Source organism: Garra rufa, chromosome 17 (assembly GCF_049309525.1).
Source record: "Garra rufa chromosome 17, GarRuf1.0, whole genome shotgun sequence".
In the NCBI taxonomy this organism is placed as follows: Eukaryota; Metazoa; Chordata; class Actinopteri; order Cypriniformes; family Cyprinidae; genus Garra; species Garra rufa.
Window position 1 is genome coordinate 19,504,056 of NC_133377.1, and position 23,003 is coordinate 19,527,058.

At 36.5% G+C, this 23,003-nt stretch overlaps 1 protein-coding gene across 1 annotated transcript; it reads right to left on the reverse strand.

Annotated features, from left to right (window-relative positions):
• Positions 1-1,396: 1,396 nt before the first annotated feature.
• On the reverse strand, positions 1,397-22,408 carry gmeb1 (glucocorticoid modulatory element binding protein 1). Its single transcript, XM_073821801.1, has 10 exons — positions 22,245-22,408; positions 16,704-16,905; positions 16,523-16,578; positions 16,095-16,216; positions 15,913-16,016; positions 12,592-12,740; positions 10,606-10,737; positions 10,356-10,493; positions 7,733-7,855; positions 1,397-3,261 (listed from the first exon to the last, which is right to left on the reverse strand). The coding sequence occupies exons 2-10, from the start codon at positions 16,832-16,834 to the stop codon at positions 2,447-2,449; spliced, it is 1,770 nt and encodes a 589-aa protein (XP_073677902.1). The 5' UTR covers positions 16,835-16,905; positions 22,245-22,408; the 3' UTR covers positions 1,397-2,446.
• Between the last annotated feature and the right edge of the window lie 595 nt (positions 22,409-23,003).

Below are 23,003 nucleotides of genomic sequence, written 5' to 3' on the forward strand. Positions count from 1 at the left end.
AACTGACATCTTACAGATGTCTGCCAGACGTTTGTAGAACATGCACATCTGCAAGATGTCTGTTAAAGATCGCTTGATATGGAAAGCATCTGCTGTGTACGAACGTCTGGCAGACATCTGTAAGATGTCAGTTTTGACATACATTCTAATTCATAAACATCTTAAAGACATCTAATAGATGTCTATTTGACATGTGAAACGTCCAATAGACATATTGCAGATGAGCAAACTACGTCTTGCAGATGTATTGCAGATATAAATGCAGACGTCAAATAGACATCTCTGACATGTACGTGTGCTATCAGGGTAGTTACTACCCAACACTGGTTACTACCCTAATAGTACACGTACATCTCGCAGACATCTATTTGACGTCTGCATTTACATCTGCAAGACATAGTTTGCTCATCTGCAATACATCTATTGGACATTTCCGATCAGATGTCAAATAGACGTCTATTAGATGTCTTTAAGGTGTTTATGATTTAGAATGGATGTAAAACTGACATCTTACAGATGTCTGCCAGATGTTTGTACACAACAGATGCTTTCCAGATCAAGAGATCTTTAACAGACATCTGTAACAGACTTGTGCTATACTTGTGCTATCTGGGTACCCAGCTCTGGTTGTTCTACATGTTGGTTTTCTTGAAAACATAAAATTACCAAATTACCATGAAATATTAACTCAACTATGTGTAGACTTAATGAAACTGAGTAAACTAACAAAGCTACACATGCCAAGGTAAATTAATCTCTATCTAGTAGGCATGTTAATTAAATATATACTATATATAGTGACACTGCAAACTTGTGTAAGTTTACCTAGTTTTAAAGGAATAGCTCACCCAAAAATTAAAATTTGATGTTTTTCTGCTTACCCCCAGGGCATGTAGGTGACATTGTTTCTTCAGCAGAACACAAACAAAGATTTTTAGCTCAAACCGTTGCAGTCTGTCAGTCATATAATGGCAGTCAATGGTTACTAAATATTTAAGAGTAAAAAAATATACACAGACAAAACCAAATTAAACCCTGTGGCTTGTGACAATACATTGAGGTCTTGAGACACAAAACGATTAGTCTGTGCAAGAAACTGATCAGTATTTATATCATTATTTACCTCTGAATCGAGAGAGGTATACTCTCATGAGCGTGTTCACCCAGGCGGCGCATGAATTTTTACTCTTAAAGATTTGGTAACCATTGACTGTCATTATATGATTGACAGACTGCAACAGTTTGAGTTAAAAATTGTGTTCTACTGAAGAAACAAAGTCACCTACATCTTTGGATAAGCAGATAAACATCAAATTTTAATTTTGGGGTGAGCTATTAAAGGGTTAAGTCAATTGCATGCAATGAATTTAGGTTAGGAAAAAAACATGTTCAAGACTTGATTCATTAGCTCATTTTAATTAATTCAAACAAGCAGCAAAATAATGTTTTGAGTGAACTGCATAAGTGAGAACATTCTGCTAAACATCTCCATTTGTGGTCCACAGCAGGTCTGCGAGTTTAGAAAGACATGAGGGTGAGTAAATCATTACAGAATTATAAATTTAGCACGAACGATATCTTTAAACGTAATAAATTAACTTGGTTCGCAAAAAAAATTAACAACAATGTATTTATAAACCTCCAAATTACTTTTCAAAACATAACTCTGAAACTGTAACAGACTCTGAAATGCACAACCCCGCGATCTACCATCATTTACAATATACTGTAACACACAGGGAAAGGAAGATCTTAGTTTTATTTTCAGTGAAGGACACAGGATCCATTCACAAACATTCATAACACATCTTTCATTATGTGTGCTAACGGTGTGATTCTCAACTCTGATCCTGAGAACACAAACTCTGCACTTTTGCCATCCTTATTTACACACAGTTCAGACTGAATGAACTGAAGTGCTGCGGATCTCCAGGACCAGAGTTAGAAACCACTGTGCTAAAATATCACCAACATTAGTGGCATTTATACCCTGATGTCAAAGTACAAAGAGACCACAGAGAGTGTCATTTCTCATTACTGGAGTGTCTTGAATATCACTTTTCTCTGTGAGTCTTCGCCTTCAGATCGGAGATTCACAAACCGGATTTCTGGCTACAACGTGACATTTTGGCACCAAAACAAAGGGAAACTGAAAAATAAGTGCCACACTCAAAAAAACAAAAGCAAATACTGAAGGTGTTCCAACGAAACGTCACAAATTGTTGCTTTTCGCACGTAAAAAAAAGGAATACTGAACTTGCTTTTACAAATACGTGACACGTCAGATTTGAAGAGCTGAGCTTGGCTATGTAGGAAGTGAGTAACGAAAAAAAACGAGACAGCTGGATAGGTAAACACAAACTCCACCTGGGGCGACACAATCCCCGTCCCTGTCTGATTCGGTCCGTCAGTCTCTGAGGGCGGCTTGTGTGAGTGTGTTGGTGTCTCATTTGGCTTTGCCGGCGTCCTGTGTCTCTTCCTCCACCACTACAACGGGCAAATTGTGGAACTGACCATTGGCATCCAGCTGTATCTCAGCTGCCTCCTCCGTTTCGCCTTGCACCACCTCTTCGCCTCCTTCCACCACGGTCGCGCTGCCCCCAGCTTCATCGCCCTCGAGCTGCAGCTCCATGACGCTCACACTGTGGTCGGCGGTGGCCGGGTCTATTTCAATCAGGGTAGTGTTGTCCTGGTTCTCGTCCTCCTGTACGACACTGACGACGCCCTCTTGCATCACTACCGTACCTGCGACCACCTGACCGTCCTGGGCTACGCCGGCAGCAGTCGCCTTCTGCGTCAACTGGACGAGCTCAACAGGGCTCATGACTGTCCCGAGCTGTCCGTGGTCCTGCATGGCTGTGGTGCCCAGCAGCGTGAGCCCAGATGTGGGATGGAGTGCGATGGCTTCGTTTTTTCCATCTGAACCTGTGGCGATTCTCGTGAAGAGCTGCGAGCCGGCGGGGAGGGCGTGTAGGGTGACCGTATTGGATGATTGACCGAGACCGGCCACCGCGAAAGACTGGCCAATGGAGGAAAGGGTGATCGGCGAGAGTACGGTGAACTGCTGGGGCTGGAGGGTGAAAGGCTGGGCTATGGATGTGCTGAGCACGGTGGTGGAGGCAGGCCGTTGGAGGCGGGGGCGTTTGGGAGCGCGTTTGGCTGGAGGGGTGGAGGGGAGGACCAGACTGCTGAGGGCTTGTGATTGAGACAACCAGCTGAGCGACTGCTGCCGCTTCTGCTCCTCGACCTGCTGTTCCAGTGCTAAACAGAAACACAAGAGATGCCGTTGTTTTCAGAGGAGTTAATACAATCTATGAAGTAGTGTGTTACTGCTACTGGTCACAATTTAGTTTAAAGACCAATTGTTACTATTAACTATGACTTTTGCCTTAAAGGAACAATATGTAAGAATTTTATGTCAGTTAATCATAAAATGGCCCTGACATTTCACTAGACATTAAGAAATCATGTTCATTTCAAATACTTATATGACTGACAACAGTGGTCCGGCCAGGATATTGTCATTTAAAAGTGACAGTTGCAGCCCACGACTGATGTTATTGTTGTCATGTTGTGTTTTGGTCTGAGGCTCCACCCTCCAGCTATCTACCAATCACGAAATCAGTAGAGTTTCGTGAGACGGGTTGCCAGCTCTGCTCTAGTTAGTTACAGCTACTGCTAAGAACGAGTCGGATAAAACATGTATAACATTACGAAACCTAAAAGACCTCGTTATGAATTCAAAGAACGTCGTGACAAAGTCCGAAATAAATCAAGGATTTGTATAGGAGATGCCTTTGAAAGATGCAGACGGCTGAAAACAGAGACGAATTTGAAGACAGATGCCAACGTTGCTAATTTTCTCCTGGACAGGTAAGATTCATCTATGTTTGGCTAACTTACTTGTACTTAATGTAAATAGACATTTCAAATATTCACGACAGTCGAACAAAGGTATATATGTTCGTGCAAAGTAACATAGCGCATATGGAGGAGGTGGGGTCATCGAATTGAAAAGGTAAGGAATAATTTGGAAAATAGAAACAGCGAGTCGTCATTGCTAACATTATCAATGCATTATCAGAGCCCGTTTCTCTGTCATTATGCTGAAACGCCGAGGAAAACAACATTAGCACGTCGATTACGGTAATGTGAAACGCAATTGAGACGTATTGAGTAGCCTAACGTTACCTCTGTAAAAATGAATGAAATAAGGAATTGACCCTCGACTTTTGGATGCTATATTCTACCATGTTTGTTGGTATCTAAAAGCCCCGTGCTGCCGTACACAGTGGATTTTCCACGGTCGCCCGTGCTAAATGCGTTCATAAAAAGCTTTATATCGCACCACTAGCAGGGTATGAAAACAATCTATGTTCCGACTGAAATGTGGTATTACAGTACATCTTTACGAAATATTTGGCTAATCGCCTAATTACTATTTACTACGCAAAACATTTGAAGCATAAACATAAGTAACAGAAGAAAAAAAACTTTTTGTGTAGGACTCGTCACTTGCCATTGGAAGCTCCTTGAGGCAGCCTACAGTCCTGCTGGATCCTGCAGCTTAGCTGGCAACCTCGAGTCAGGGGGGAGAGGGAGGGCATACACCGTTCTACAGTATTTTGAAAGTGACTGCAGTGCCAGTTTTGGCCACAATCCTACATATTGTTCCTTTAAAGGAATAGTTAACTTTCAGAACAAAAATGTACAGATAATGTACTCACCCCCTTGTCATCAAAGATGTTCATGTCTTTCTTTCTTCGGTCATAAGGAAATTATGTTTTTTGAGGAAAACATTTCAGGATTTCTCTCCATATGCTATGGTGCCCCCGAGTTTGAACTTCTAAAATGCAGCTTCAAAGGGCTCTAAACGATAACAGTCGAGGAAAGAAGGATCGTATCGAGCAAAATTCAATTTATATACTTCTTAACCTGAAATGCTCATCATGTCTAGCTCTGTCCATACTCGGTTTAGAGATTAAAAAGTACATAAATTGTAAATGTTTTTAGAAAATAACTGATTGTTTCGCTAGATAAGACCCTTTTTCCTCTTGCATCACTACCGTACCTGCGACCAACTGACTGTTCTGGGCTACGCCAGCAGCAGCCGCCTTCTGTGTCAACTAGACAAGTTCGACAGGGCTCATGACTGTCCCGAGCTGTTCGTTCCTCAGTTGGGATCATTTAGAATACTTTGAAGCTGCATTTAAACTGCATTTTGGAAGTTCAAACTCGGGGCACCATAGAAGTCCATTATATGGAGAGAAATCACAAAATGTTTTCCTCAAAAAAACAATTTCTTCACGACTGAAGTAAAAAAGACATGAACATCTTGGATGACAAAGGGGTGAGTACATTATCTGTAAATTTTTGTTCTGAAAGTCAACTACTCCTTTAATAAACTGCCGATTTAAGGATTAGTTCACTTCCAGAATAAAAGTTGACTGATAATTTACTCACCCCCTTGTCGTCCAAGATGTTCATGTTTTTCTTTCTTCAGTTGAAACGAAATTAAAGGGGTTCTATTATGCTTTTTTACTTTTTGAATTTTAGTCAGTGTGTGGTGTGTATGTTTGAGCATAAAAAACATAAAAAAACTGCTACAAAGGAGAAGAACTACAATGAACGGCTCCTTTGGACTACAGCGTTTGTTTGTTTTTTTTTGTTTTTTTTTTTGTTTTTTTTTTGTTTTTTTGGATACTATGATGTCACAACTTGGTTCATTAGAATATCATTAAAAAAAATCCTGCCTATGGAAATTCGAATCGTTGGCAGATGTAGAGAGACAAGGTGCAGGGCGCCTCGTATAAACGTAAGCATTGACCAAAGTGACCACAAACTGTCGTGCCATTGACGTGTGTGGTATAGAGGGTCGAAACACATGCGGACTCGTGGCTGATGTAAACACAAGCATTGACTAGAGTGACGATCATCAGAGATGCGCCGTAGAGGTGTGCAGTGTGTGGTGTATTCATCATACAGTGTAGATAGCTTCACTAGCCTTATGTTGGAGCTGATTTCAGGCAAATAAATAATTAAATAAATGATCACAATAATGATAATATCATGTATCAGCAATTTCACAGGCTGGCGATAGGACCGACACTACTGTAGCGTATTATTTACTCACCCTCCATGCATCCAAGGTGTATTTGACTTCCTTTTTATAGACGAATGCAATCAGAGTTATATTAAAAATAATCCTGGCACTCCCAAACTTTAGAACGACATAGACTGGTGTTTCTCTTCATCAGACAAAACTCCAAAAAGTCCAAAAGTCGATCCATAATAAAAAGTGCCTCACATGGCTCCAGGAGGTAAAAGTCTCCTTTAGCGATCCGACGAGTTTTTGTAAGAGAAATATCCATATTTAAAACATAAGAATCACTTTAATCTAGCTTGCGCAGTGGTACACATACTGCTTTGGGAAGGGGCGTGGAAGTACTGAAACACCGTCTAAACTGTTCGCCAATCGCAATGCAGTGGGACTGCTAACCAATCACAACACATTTAGTTTTTCAGAAGCCGGACCTTCATCAAACCCGGGAACTAATCGAGACATTTGTGCCAGCCTGAGAAGAAAGCTATTATAATAATGGAAATTATGTGAAAAATAATGCGTTTTTCAAACCACCAAGCATGAGAGCATCTAGTGCACCCCCAAAACAAAATAAAGACATTGTAAAAGAGCATAATAAGACCACTTTAAGGTTTTTGAGGAAAGCAATCCAGGATTTTTCTCCATATAGTGAACTTCAATGATGCTTAATAGATTGAAGGTTAAAAATGAAGTTTCAGTGCAGCTCTACATGATCCCAGACAAGGAATGAGGGTCTTATATAACGAAACAATCAGCCATTTTCTAAAAAAAAAAGAAGTAGACGTCTGTCTTCGAACAGCGTGTTGCGTCCTCTGATTGGAAACGGAGCGGAGTTATGAGCTTTGACTGACAATTTGAGGATGCAATGGCTTAACAAGGTTTAGTCACAAGCTATTTTAAACGTTTTTCATTGGTTAAATATTTGTAAAACCCACAAACAGACATAAGGAAGACCAATAGCACTGACGTAAAATAATAATAACGAAATATAATAGAGATAGAACATTTCTTTGATAAATGATTGGGAAACACTGCACTAGACAAGACTATTATTTCTTGTGGATCGTGCAGAGCCCTTTGAAGCTGCAGTAAAACTGCAATTTAGACCTTCAACCCGTTAGCATTGAAGTCATCTGGAGAAAAATCCTGAAAAGATTTCCTCAAAAACCCTAACTTCTTTTTCTGAAGTAAGAAATACACAAACATCTTGGATGACAAGTTGGGTGAGTATATTATCAGGAAATTTGTATTCTTGAAGTGAACTAATTCTTTAATAGTTGGTAAAGTAGTTGTTAAGTTTAGGTATGGTGCAGGGTTAAGGGATCTACAATAAAGTCAGGCAGAATAAGATAGTAACATGTACTTTATAAGTACAAATAAAATGCTAGTAATGCATGCTAATAAGCAACTATTTAATAGTGAGAATTGGTCCTAAAAAAACTTTGGTAATGAGTGTTCTTATAATATCTGCTGACAGACAAAGATGGAAGCATACTTCACTGACAGGAGATCATTTCTGCAAATTAACTGAACTATTATTCAGACAGAGCTTGGTAAATGTTTCAGCTTGTCCAAAGGGCTGCACTAAAATTTCTAGTCTGAAAATGTCCCTATTGTCTCTTAACTCACATGTCAGTGTTCTGAGGACCTGCGTCTGCTCCGGGTCCGTCATTTGCCGTCGAACATTCAGAATTTGTTTGATGGAGTCCAGCAGGTCAAAGACTTGTGCCAGGTTACTCAGAACTGCAATCTCTGCAAGACAGACCACATGATTACATTTCATGCACACACACCGTACTAAACACCAAACTCATCATTAATAGCCACATTCTATTACAGAATAACAACACAACAATGTGAAGTGAAATAAACTGACAACAAATTTTACATTGCAAAATTCCACATTTTCCAAACCTCTTAGCAGATTTTTTTTTTTCCTCAGGTTTTTTCCATTAACTTTTTTGATGTTAAAGTTAAATAAAACATACAGACTTTTACATGCACATGAGAAACTTTATTTGTGCAATCAAGAAACTACATGCACATGGGCATTTGCATGCTTACGCATTACAATTTTTACAATTTCCTTTGTGCATCACTTCCACCTTACTATGAATAAAACGAGAGTCTGGATGCACATGAATTAATAGAGATCTACTTGCTCAAAATTTGGCTTTTCTTAGGGTAGTACCTCTAATATGATAATATCAAGGGCCAAATGTCCAATTTAACATATCCTCTGTGACGGCGGAGAAACTGGGACATGAAATGGGCTGATGGCATAAAATTTAAGGATCTATCAAAAATACTTTTTTATAAAAAATGTGGCTTTTATTAGGGAACTATGCCGTATTTCAAGGCCTTAGGTCTCTTTAACGCATAGTCTGTGGCAGCCAAGAATGAAATGGTGTACATTGTCTTAGAGGCTAAGTTTAATTATTTCTTGTTCGCACATAAAAGTCTGTATATTTATTACTTTTGCAAAGGTCCTTGAGACTATGTAATATGGTGCTAAAAATATAGTTAGAAGAAACACAAAATGCTTATAACCTGCATTTTGCACAATAAAAAAGTGCACCTTGAATTCATTTAGTCGTATTCACTAAAGAATCACTAAACAGCTGGCATGAAACCTTGCTTCTTATACGATACATTTATTTTCATGAAGGGCAAAAGTCTGAAAACACAAATATTTTTCCATACTCTGCTTTCTTTTTTTCCATACTTTTCCAGACCTGGAAAATACTTATCTTTTTTCAGCCGCAGAAAGACATCAATACACAAAATGTTTCAAATTCAAGTCCACTGACGTTAATTTTACTACTCCTCTCTGGTTTGTTTGTTGGATAAAAATGGCAGATTCGGAATTGTGATTTGACAGATCACCTGTCAAACAAACCCCCCTCAAAGGGTCAATTAATTCAATGTGTTTAAAAGATTATATATATATATCAGAAAGTCTAAAAAAAATTTAAATAGCCCCTACATTACCACATGTTGTTTAGGGGGGTTTCAAGAGAAATTAAGGCTTGCTCAGTCAAAAGCAATCTCCAGCATAATCAGCTGTCAGATGCAACTAGAATTTCAAATGGGACTGGCTTCTATGGTCAGATGAAACTAAAAAAGAGGCAGCAAACACATGAGTTTGGTGCAACCAGGGATAAAAAGTAACCCATGCCCACATTTAAATAAACTGCTGGATCTTTAATGTTGTGGGCCTATTTTTCTGCCAGAGATCCTGGACATCTTGTTTAGATACATGGCATCATGTACTAAGAGATAAAAATCTAAACCCAACTGCCACTGTTAGAAATCTTATAATAGGCCGTGTTTAGATATTCCATCAGGACAAGGATCCGAAACAAACACAAAAATGTGTCACTGAGGACAGAATAAAGTTTCTGGCATGACTGTCCCAGTTCCCTGACCTGAACTCTTTAGAAAATGAGTGGGGTGAAGTGAAGGAGGAGAAGCACCAACATGGAACTGGGAATCTGCAGGATCTGGAGAGATTCTGTATGAGGGAATGGTCTCTGATCTCTTGTTCGGTGTTCTCCAAACTCACCAGGGATTACAGGAGAAAATTTAGAGCTGTTATCTTGGGAAAAGGACTTTGCAATTATTGGGTGCCAATAATTGTGGCCAATGTGGACTACAGAAAAACATTTATTTCATAATGAGACCACCCCACACTTTTTTATCTTTTTACATCAATGAAAGATTAGAATTTTGTGATTTTTTTTTAACGAAAGATCAAAAGGATAAACAATGCAGATTTATTTCCATAGCTGCCTTTACTCATATTTACACCAAGGGTGCAAATATTTGTGGAGGGTACTGTATATGCATGTTAGATTATTTACAAAAAGTCTTAATGGTCCTATAATAAATTAACTGTTCAATTAACTGCTTTTCTGAATAAACTGATTACCATTTAATGAACTGACAGACTGTTGGCTAATCTTCAGCATGTCTGCTATTAAAATTCATTTTGGATTTATTTATTATTTTTGGAGTTTACAGCAAAAAAAAAACTGTGAGAGGTAGAATTTAGTTCAAGGTCCCACGATCATTTTTGTGGTATCTGCAAAAAGTGATGGAGATGGTAATTCAATTGTGCCAGCTATAATGTGATTTAACAAGTTGACTGTAACACTTAAGAATATCTCTGTCCTGAAGATCCTAGCTAGGTCAGGTGTGTTTGATCTCCGAGAACAGAATGGGACAAAGCCGGCACAGATGACATACTGACCTGCGTCCTGTAGAGAGCTCTGATCGGTGCGTAGCTGAACTCCTCTCAGCAGACTCAACAGCTCTGAGCGGATATTGGACACCACCTCCCCCATCAGCCCCACCTCAGCGATACCCCTCCAGAAACTCAGCGTCTCATCTGGGGGTCACACACACAGTTCAGCACTCATGGCGTCTGTGGATGCCATCTTCATTAATGTATGAGTGCAGTTTGATGAGCAGCACTGACACATGACTTTCTGAATGTTTACCTGAGATCTCAGCCGAGTCTCTTTTCTCTGGGGTTTCTATCGTGGCTGTGCTCCACTCAACCGTACCAATAACATCATCTTTCTTCTCCTCTGCTGTGGCCGTCTGACCTCCGTTACCCACAGAAACATGCCCTGCAGGACACATACAGATACTATGCATTGAGTCATTGTATAATTTAGGGTTAATTTTTATAGCTTGACGTTAACACCTTCGCCAACCCACCAAATGCAGGTGGATTACAGCAGTGGCGGGTAACACAGTCACTTTCACTACACTCTTAAAAATAAAGGTGCTTCACAATGCCATAGAAGAACCTTTTTTTTTGTCTAAATGGTTTCATATGAACCTTTAACATCTGAAGAACCTTTCTGTTTCACAAAAGGTTATTTGAAGGTTCTTCAGATGATAAAAAGGTAAGAAAGAAATGGTTCCTTAAAAAAGCTTTGAAGGAATGGTTCTTCTAAATTCTATGGCATCGCTATGAAGACCTTTTAAAGCACCTTTATTTTAAGAGTGTAGTCAATATACATTTTACTACAATATTGTCAGCGTTTACAGTTTTTGCTAGATTTGGTTAATGAGAATAGTTCAAAACAAAGATAGCAGACAGCAGAACAGTCACGCATCCCTGAGCGACACAGAGCTGTGTTTCGTTACTAAATGATTCAGCGTTTCTGAATTAATTATTTGTGGTCCATTTGTGGATTCAGTGGTCCATTCATAAAGACAGGCACTTGCTTCATTCTTGAATGAATCATCCGTCTGAACGAATTGTTTGAAGGCATGATTCAATGATTCATTCATTAAGAATGTCACTTGCTGCCATCTATTGGTGGTTTACTTTCATAATTAAAAAGCAGATTATCTTTGCATTTTTACCAACATATCATATTTTTATTTTTATATTGAAAAAGGTCATATTAACTATTTATAGTAACAAAAAATAAGTAAAATTATTAATAAAATATCAGAATTAAAAAACAAAAAAAAAAAAAAAATCAAGCCCTCATTGAGCAAAAAAGTCAAGCCCTGTATATTTTTTACAACTTTCCTAACACATTTTATCCACTGAGAGAATACATACTATAATCAAACATATATTTTGTGCACCCTGTTTTTCACTTTGCTTGATAGTGCATGCATGTACCCTTAAAGGATTAGTTCACTTCCAGAACAAAAATGTACAGATAATGTACCCCCTTGTCATCCAAGATGTTCATGTCTTCTTTTCTTTAGTTGTAAAGAAATTACGTTTTTTTTGAGGAAAACATTTCAGGATTTTTCTCCATATAGTGGACTTCAATGGTGCCCCTGAGTTTGAACTTCCAAAATGCAGTTTAAATGCAGCCTCAAACGATCCCAAATGTGGTTGTAAGTGGTTGAGGGAGAAAATGAAATGGGAGTTTTTCAAAAAACACTATGTTGAACCAGAAAAAAACAGAGTTCAGGTAGAGCAAGACAAGATGAGCGTTTGAGGTTAAAAAGTATATTAATTGTAATTAAAAAATAAATAAATAACAGAAGGTTTCGCTTAATAAGACCATTCTTCTTTGGCTGGGATCGTTTACAGCCGCATTTGGGATCGTTTGAAGCCACATTAAAACTGCATTTTGGGCGTTTAAACTCCATAGAAGTCCACTATATGGAGAAAAATTCTGAAATGTTTGCCTCAGAAAACGTAATTTCTTTTCGAGTAAAGATAGAAAGACTTCTTTAATCACTGTTTTTTGCAATGTCTGCTTATTGAATTGATGAGTTCAAAATAATGAATAAAAATGTTGAAGTCAAGATTATTTATATTAAATAAATACCTCAGAAAAATTGATTTTTAATATATAATATTTAATATTCTTTCAAATAAGAAAATATTTAACTATTCAATTAATACTGAATAGTCAACAAATATTGAAAATCATTAAAAGGCTGAAAAATATCAAGCTATCTTTTCTTCCTAACTATGTCAGTCAGAGTGTGTGTGTTCTGACCCTGAGCTGTGGTGGGTGTGCTGAGCCCACTGCCGTCCGGTGGGAAGCGCGTGTTGTTGATCAGCAGGTCGAATTTGGTGCTGCGGCAGGTGTTTGTGCAGAGAGTGCTGTGCTGATAGAAATCCAGCTGACCCGAGTCCATCATCTTCCTTCATGACACACACACATAGAGTTTTCAGAGGTTATGACTAATACTCAGCTGAAGAATGTTTTTTTTTTTTTTTTAACATCTAAAATATCAAAAGAAGTCTAAGCAGGGAATTAAGCTTGATCTTGTGTAACAACTGAGCCTGATATACTATGACAACTGCTACTTACAAAACACAAAACTTCCTCCCAAAAGTCCAAAAAATAGTGTTCAGACAGTGTTCATAAACTTGGACCATACCAACTCTTTCAGTGAAGCGATACCCTTTCAACTAGAGGTCAACCGATGTATCGGTTTTGCCGATTAATCGGCACCGATAGTTGATTGGCGGAACTATCGTTATTGGCAATTTTGTTTTGTTATTTTGATTAGATATTCATCAAGTGTTCTACAATATAAAAATAGGATACAAATATGATGTAATTTCAATACTATGACTTTTGTGTAGATGCTCAAAGATCTTTAGATTTAATGTTTATTTGAAATGGTAACACTTTATAATAAGAGTTCATTTGTAGCATTAACTAAGATTGATGAAAGCTGTAGAATAGACATATTTTTCCTGGTTAATGTGTTAATTTCAACATTGACTGATATTTGAAATGTTTTTAACATGTTTGTAAATGTTTTAAAATGTTAAAAGTTGCTTTTGTTAACATTGATGAGCTATAAACTAACTTTAATGCTCAATATATAATTAATATTAAAACATTTTCTTACAAAGTATGGTTCAGGCTCTTATTTTAAATAGTAGACCACTATTTTAGTTTCCATTCAGTATCTATTTTAAAAACTATCAGTCGATTAATCGGTATCAGCCAGTGTGGTCCAACCTAGATATTGGTATCGGTAAAATCCACCTCTATTTTCAGCAGTTACTAACATGTCCCATTAAGGTACTAATATGCACACATTAGGGTAAAAGAAGGTACAAAACTTCAAAAAGGAGCAACAGCAGTGACAGCTTTTGTACCTTTTTGTCTGAGAGTGTACAAAAAACTACTAATAACAGTAAAATGTAATAAAATCTGTAAATGCGTGTGCTGTTTTTGTCTTTGTGTAGCAACTACACCTACTCCACTCACATTTATTAACATGCCCCAGATTTACCATTGCCCTGTGAAAGTTTAAAGGCAAATCCAGTCATTTCAATAGGAATCCAAGTGGACACAAGGGTGCAAAATTTCCTCAAGCAAACTTGCTCATGATCAAGTTGGTCACATGAATTCACCGCAGTGACTAACAGAAAGCTGCCTGGTTTGAAAGTGATTCTTTGTGAGCTGTGCTTAATACATTGTTATGCTTTTGACAATGGATCTTTTTTCGTCCATGAAAATTTGCTGTGTATATCAGTAAATTCAGTCTGATCTGAACAATTTGAGTGGCACATTTGAATGCAAATTGTGTTATGCATCTATCAAAATACTTCTTTGCAAAGAGATTGTTTTTGAAGGACGGGGGTGTAGGTTTGATTCGTTCTAACGGCTGATTCATTCAGGAATAAATCATTAAAAATATGAAAATACACCTACAAGCCACTTTTGTGTTCTTCTGTGCCACCACTGTAGTACAAATAAATTTTGTTACACTGTAAAAAAAATACAGTTTACAGTTAGTTTCAACTTAAAAAAGTAAGTGTTTGTGCTGCCTTAAAATTTTAAGTTTAGTCAATGTGAAATACTACGTGACAACTTGGATATTTGAGTTGAGTAAACTTAACATTTTAAAGGGGTCATCGGATGCCCATTTTCCACAAGTTTATATGATTCTTTAGGGCCTTAATGAAAAGTCTCTAATATACTTTGGTTAAAAATTCTCAATAGTAGTGTAAAAAACACCCTTTTACCTTGTCAAAATCAGCTCTGCAAAATTTTTAGCTCATTTTAAGACATGGCCCCTTTAAATGCCACCGAGCTCTGCTCGCCCCGCCCCTCTCTGGGATTATGTTTACTTTAGCCGCATTTAGCCGCATTTATCGGCGAAACTTGCCAACAAGCACATTATTAAGAAAGGCCATTTGCAAAGATGCATAAAAAACCCTTATACTCACTTCTGCTGTGGGTGAAGCTGCATCACGAATGATTCGCACGAAGATAGATGAATATGTAGATCGGGATTGGCGCTTTCCATTTAAAAACAAAAGTAACGTTAAACCTCTGCATCTTCAGCAGCTCAGATGTCGGGAGTAAATGACTACTGCTATGTTCTTTATTACATCCAACAACAAAACAGCTCAATCACTCAATTAAAGTCTTCGTCTGCACCTGAGTCGCACAGTGAGGATCGTATTCGGACTGTTTCAGCTCGGTGAGGGCGGGGCTAAGGTAAGACGCTAATGTCAATCAAATGTATTTTGTCACAACGACAAGAAGCTAAGAATGAACTGATTTTAAAAAGGAGATATTACTTTTAAAGATTTAAAAAATACCATTGGGTGGATTTTTATCATTGTAGGGTGGTTGTGTACACAAACTACCAACACACATTAATGTTCAAACTACTTTGAAAAGTTAGTTTTGCACCCGATGACCCCTTTAAGGCAGCATGAAAACGTAATTTTTAAGCTGAAACAATGTTTTTTGTTTGTTTTTATCATTGATTAGAAGCTGCTCCTGAAATTTTGACTGTGCTCAAGTGCTCCTAAAAAGAAAGCGTAGGGCCCAGATGCATAGGTGCCGTTTTCATAAAAATGGACATGAAAACTCTATTTTGAGTGGCTTTGAAGCACATTCAAAAAATAAAAACAATACACCTACAAGCCACTTTTGTGTTCTTCTGTGCCACCTCTGTAGTACTAATTAATTTTGTTACACTGTAAGTAGTTTCAACTTAAAAAAGTAAGTGTTTGTGCTGCTTTAAAATTTTAAGTTTAGTCAATGTGAAATGTTAAGTTGTACTACATTACAACTTGGATATTTGAGTTGAGTAAACTTAAAATTTTAAGGCAGCACAAACACTTAATTTTTTTAAGTTGAAACTACTTTTTTTTACAGTGTAACAAAATTTATTTGGAATACAGAGCTGGCAAAGAACACAAAAGTGGCTTTTAGGTGTATTTTAATATGAGGCTCAGAGGCGGCATGAGTGCAAACAAATTCATGAATTTATGTTGAGATTAAGGTTTTATGGTGCATTTTAATAAAAAGTATGATTTGTGAAAAGGCTCCACATACCTGAGCATAACCCCACCCATCCGGATCGCTCGCTTCCAGTCTTTCAAGGTGGCTTTACCCGACATGTGCACAAACTGCTTTGGACTAATCAACTGATCCTCATACTGCAGAGAAACAGAGAAAGCCAGATTAAACACATTACCAGCGGTTATGTGCAGCATTAAGCGCTACACGACACCAACCTTCACGCATTTGACATTGATTCCTGGGCAGACAAACTTCTTGAATAGGAGGATGGCTTTACTCTCGCCGCATGTAATGGGATAACCCAGCTCCAAATCCTCTCCTTCAACAGACGCCTCATCTGAACATACACACACACACACACACACACACACACACATCAACAAGAGTTTATTGAGGCAAAATTACATAAGGTGTATTTAGCGACAGAAACTGAAGCGTAATCCGCTGCTTGGAGAGAGCTGATAACTTTGAGCGGACCCTTACAGTATTTACAGCTAAGACGCATTTGCAGAAACTACTGCTAATAATTATGATGTGAATTAAAGACAGTTTAAACTACATGGCTACATGTTATGAGATGAGCAAAACCTGCTCTTATGATACAAAGATACAAAGCACCTCTTAAATGTTGTGAGATGGTTACCTTGTGTCTCCACTGCCACAACTGCAGCATCTGTCTCACTGCTTTCCTCTCCAAGCCTATCAAACATGAAGCATTGTCTATTACATCAAGCTACAGCTGTTTACTCCCAGGAGAGTTAGCTGTTTGAGATGTGTTTGTCTCCTGTGTGCTTGTGTGTTTTGATCCGGGACGTCAGACTCACCCGGCTGTGATGGGCTGCAGCTGTAGGATCATCTGAGTCTTGCTTTGGTTGTCAGGATCTACATCCTCTTCCTCAGCGCTCTTCACCACCACCATGTCCTCCACGGACACAGTGACTTCTGTCTCTGCCATAGCCTGCGCTCTCCTTCAACACTGAGGAGTACGACAGTCCTGCTGAATATTTTAGATTTCACATCACCGGTCTAAAGTTGGGAATAAATGCAAGAAGTTTAGAAAAGAAGAATTGAAAACTAGATAAAAATGTTTGTCAAGACAAACTTTAGGTTGGCTTAAGAAAGCCGGACCAGAAATTTTGAAAAGGTTTTGAAAGTTTTGAAAAGTTTTAAAGTTTTAAAAGATTATTGCGATAGTTTTGAGGGCAATACAGTCTGTGATAGATAGATAGATAGATAGATAGATAGATAGATAGATAGATAGATAGATAGATAGATAGATAGATAGATAGATAGATAGATAGATAGATAGATAGATAGATAGATAGATAGATAGATAGAAAGAATTTCATGAACAAATGAGAAAGAAAGTAATTGAGGTCTATCAGTCTGGAAAAGGTTATAAAGCCATTTCTAAAGCTTTGGGACTCCAGCGAACCACAGTGAGAGCCATTATCCAAAAGAGGTCACAACAGACCCCACAACAACATCTAAAGAACTGCAGGCCTCTCTTGCCTCAGTTAAGGTCAGTGTTCATGACTCCACTATAAGAAAGAGACTGGGCAAAAATGGTCTGCATGGCAGAGTTCCAAGACAAAAACCGCTGCTGAGTAAAGAGAACATAAAGGCTCGTCTCAGTTTCTCAGAAAACATCTTGATGATCCTTTTTGGAAGGTGTGTGTCCCATTACATCTGGTGTAAAAGTAACACAGCATTTCAAAAAAAGAACATCATACCAACAGTAAATATGGTGGTGGTAGTGTGATGGTCTGGGGCTGTTTTGTTGCTTCTGGACCTGGAAAACTTGCTGTGATAAATGAAACCATGAATTCTGCTGTCTACCAAAAAATCCTGAAGGACAATGTCCGGCCATCTGTTGGTGACCTCAAGCTGAAGCGAACTTGGGTTCTGCAGCAGGACAATGATCCAGAACACACCAGCAAATCCACCTCTGAATGGCTGAAGAAAAACTAAATGAAGTCTTTGGAGTGGCCTAGTCAAAGTCCTGAGATGCTGTGGCATGACCTTAAAAAGGCGGTTCATGGTCGAAAACCCTCCAATGTGGCTGATTTACAACAATTCTGCCAAGATGAGTGGGCCAACATTCCTGCACAGCGCTGTAACAGACTCATTGCAAGTTATCACAAACGCTTGATTGCAGTTGTTGCTGCTAAGGGTGGCCCAACCAGTTGTTAAGTTTAGGGGGCAAACACTTTTTCACACAGGGCCATGTGGGTTTGGATTTTGTTTTCCCCTCATAATTACAATTCTTCATTCAAAAACTGCATGTTGTGTTTACTTGTGTTATCTTTGATTAATATTTAAATTTGTTTGATGATCTGAAACACTAAAGTGTGACAAACATGCAAAAAAAATAAAAAAATCAGGAAGGGGGGCAACACTTTTTCACACCACTGTAGATGATAGATAGATAGATAGATGGATAGATGGATAGATGGATAGATAGATAGATAGATAGATAGATAGATAGATAGATAGATAGATAGATAGATAGATAGATAGATAGATAGATAGATAGATGGATAGATAGATGGATAGATAGATGGATGGATGGATAGATAGATAGATTTAATATTTGTGTGGAAACTGATACTTTTTCCATGATTCTTTGACGAATACAAAATTTAAATGAACAGCTTTTGAAAAAGCATTTAACATTATAAATGTCTTTACTGTTCCTTTTGACCAATTCAATTATGATTATGTCCTTGCTGAATAAAACAAGAGAATGATTGCCAAGGGTCACGTGACACTGAATTTTATATAAAGTAAATCAAATAGATTACAATAGAAAATTCTTCTTTTAATTTGTAATAATATTTCACAATATCACAATTTTTACTGTATTTAATCAGACTTATCTTATTTACTTCAAACTTTGGACCAGTAGTCTATAAAATAATAATAATACTAAGCATTAAAAAAAATTATTTTCATTAAACTACTGATTTTGAGATTAGAAGTCGATTTTTTGTTTGATATGTCAAATGACATTTAAATTGAACAGTAAAAAAAGCATGACACTTTACAAGTCGACAATTTTTTAATATTATATTTTAATATAATATGATATTTTAATATTATTTTGTTACCAGAAATAAATTGAGGCACCAAGAATATAGTGTCTAAACAGTATTCACGCTGGGAAAATGTGCATTTATATAGCTTTAACATCAAAACAAAGCCAGTTAACCAAACCAGTGGCCTATTTATGGAAAAAAAAAATAATAAATAAAAAAACTATAAATGAACATAATGTTTATATTAAATAAAGTATTGACATCATATAAAAGAACAATTGTTACTGTTGCCAGGAACTTGTAAATATAAAAAGTGTACACTGCCGTTCAAAAATCGGGATCAGTATGATTTTTTTTTTTTAAAGAAATCTCTTTATGCTCACCAAGGCTGCATTTACCTGATCAAAAATACAGAAAAAAACAACAATATTGTGAAATATTATTACAGTTTAAAATAATAGTTTTCTATTTTAATATACTTTAAAATATAATTTATTCCTGTGATGCAAAGCTGAATTACTCAGAATAGCTGATCCTTCAGAAGTCATTCTAATATACTGATTTATTACGTTTATTATCATTGTTGGAAACAGTTGTGCATCTTAATATTTTTTTGAAACCTGTGATACTTTGAGGAATGAGAAGTTAAAAAGAACAGAATTCATTCAAAATAGAAATATTTTCTAACAATATTAGTGCTTATATTTTTACTTGCTAAATAAAAATATTTTCTTTCAGAATAAGAAAGAATAAAAATGTACTAACCACAAACTTTAAAATGGTACTTTATTTTGTTGAAAACGATTTCTGTTTCAAATAAATGCTGCTCTTTTTAGCTTTCTATTGATTAAAGAATCCTAAAACATTAACATTTAACATTGATAATAAATCAGCATTAGAGTTATTTCTGAAGGATCACGTGACACTAAAGACTGGAGTAATGATGCTGAAAAATTATCTTAGGTTTTCATCACAGGAATAAATTACAATTTAAAATACATTCACATAGAAAACAGTTATTTTACACTGAAATAATATTTCACAATATTACCATTTTTTCTGGATTTTTGACTAAAAATGCAGCCTTGGTGAGCATAAGAGACTTCTTTAAAAACATTACAAATCGTACTGATCCCAAACTTTTGAATGGCAGCGTATATTGATCAACATTTGAAAAAAATATTATATTATAATTTATTGGTCAATTTATTGTTCATGTGTCTAATAAAGAATAAATAGCTGTCTTCTCACAAGAAATGCACAACATGGACATAGCAGCATCAATTTAACATCCTTGTTGAAAAAAAAATTAATTTCTTTCAAAAAAAAAAAGAAAGAATAAAAATGTACTGACCACAAACTTTTTGAATGGTTGTTTATATTGTTACAAATGCTCTTTTTAGCTATTTATTTATTAAAGAATCCTAAATAAAAAAATCACAGGTTCCAACTAAATATTAGACAACACAACTGTTTTTTACATTGATAATAAATCAGCATTAGAATGATGGAGAATGAGTAATAATGATGAAAAATCAGCTTTTCATCACTGGAATAAATTACATCTTAAAATAGTTTTTTCCCATTGAAATAATATTTCACAATATTACCGTTTTTCTGGATTTTTGATTTAAAAAATGCAGCATAAGAACTTAAAAAAAGCATTACTTATCGTACTTATCCCTTTTGAATGGCAGTGTATATTTATCAACATTTGAAGAAAAAAAAATAATAACAAAAATATTATAATATTATAACGTATTTTTTTATATGCTGATTTGCTGTTCATTGTAATTGTCAGTGTTAAACACTTTTTGACACTTAATATTTTTGTGGAAACTATGATACATTTTTCATGATTCTTTGACGAATACAAAATTTAATTGCACAGCTTTTGAAAAAGCATTTAAAAAATCTTTATAAACATTATAAATGTCTTTACTGCCCCCTTTGACCAATTCAATTGTGATTGTGTCCTTGCTGAATAAAAGTATTATTTTTTTAAATCTAAAAACAAGTAAATGATTACCAAGGGTCACGTGACACTGAATTTTATATAAAGCAAATCAAATAGATTACAATAGAAAATTCTTCTTTTAAATTGTAATAATATTTCACAATATCACAATTCTTACTGTATTTAATCAGACTTATCTTATTTACTTCAAACTTTGGACCAGTAGTCTATATAATAATAATAATAATAATAATAATAATAATATGCATTTTTATTTTATTAAACTACTGATTTTGAGATTTTATATATATATATATATATATATATATATATATATATATATATATATATATATATATATATATATGTCAAATGACAATTAAATTGAACAGTAATCGTAATTACTGTTATAAATACAATAAATATATAAAAAATAAATACAACGTATTTATTTATTGGTCAAGTTATGTGTCTAACGAAGACTAAATAGCTGTCTTCTCACCAGAAATGCTCAACATGGACAACTGGACATGGTTTTGAGACATGATACCATGGTTATTGCATGACACACTTTGTATTACGTTGTAAATAATTACCACAGTAAATGAATCTGTACGTCGTGAAGTAACGTTACCATGGTACGTCAAAGTTCCGTAGGATGATAAACATATGCTATCATCACTGTACCATGACACACTGCCACATATATTTTTAACATAGTAACAACAGATTCTACTAAAATAACAGTTAGTGATTAGCATCAACTACTAATCTACTAGTCAAAAATCATTTGCCAAAATACAGTGTTTGAAAGAAATCTCTAGCAGCGGCAACAATGGTATTTAGGCGGAAACTATGTTTGGTTGCCATGGTGAATGTTTCTAAGCGACTGCACTTTTTGTAAGTGTCGGGTTCTTCGGAGGCTAATTCGGTTAGCATTTTAGCCCTTCATGTTGCGCCATTTCATTCTCACTGCTCCGCTGGTCGTGATGCTAACGTGCTATGCTAACCCACTCCTTGACTTCTCAGTTTGTTTGTTTGGGGGCGAGCGTGTGTTTACAAACAAACAAACAGCACATTCGCGAACACCTCGAGCGCGGCTAATTCACGCAGCGTTCGCTGGCCGTACGGGCGGACTGTATCTAAATGACGCGCTGGCGTCGCGCCGCGGTGTTCTGTTCTCATGACGTCTCCCGTGCGGCGGGACGCACACACACAAACGACGAGACGCTCCTCCGCCATTCGAGGGGGCTGCCGCTGCCACCCGAGCCGCGAACACGTCTAGTCGACGAGCCGACGAAGTTCTGCGCCGCGCGGTTCTGTTTATCCGCAACATTTGAGAGAAGTGAAGTGCGCTGGACTGGCCTTACCGTTTAGATCGCGGTCGGTGTCATCCTTACATAGCGAGAGGCTTTGAGTGAACATGCGCAGTTTGTTGAGCTACACTTCCTGCTCAAGCTCGTCCCTGTTCCAGCTAAAGCCATGAGAGACTGTACAGTACACTCTGGACTGGCTCCACTGAAATAAACGAGGTTTATCGAAAATTTAGAGATGTCGCTTTCATTTTAAATACGTGGAAACTTATAATACAGTTTAAAAAGTTACTGGTTTCTGTGATACGATTGCTCTTCCGTGTTTCTCAGGCTAAATGCTGTTGTTTGCGTCTGTTTGGAGTAACGACAACTTCACAACATCAGCTGCACTGGAGATATTTCTACACTAATATCTTAAACTAGTAACTAGTTTTCCCTAAAGAAGTAAGGGATTAGCCTACTTTTTTTCTATACTTTAATTACAGTTACTTATGCAATTGAACATAATACTGTGTTTGGGCTGTAGAACACACTAAAAAATGATTCATTGGTAAGTGGTTTGCCACTTAATTAAGTAAGTGGCAAACAGTTTATTTTAGTTACATTTATATAAACAATTTTTGTTGACTAACTTTCAATTTTTATTATTTTTATTTTTTTTTACTTAAATGCAGCTGAAATAAATTGATTGGAACCACTTACCTTAAAAAATTAAGTAAATTCAATGAATTTTTTTTTTCAGTTGGATTTAACTTTAAATTTTAACCTCTGTAAATATTGTAAATATAAAATGCATGTTTTGTTTTTTTGTTTTAC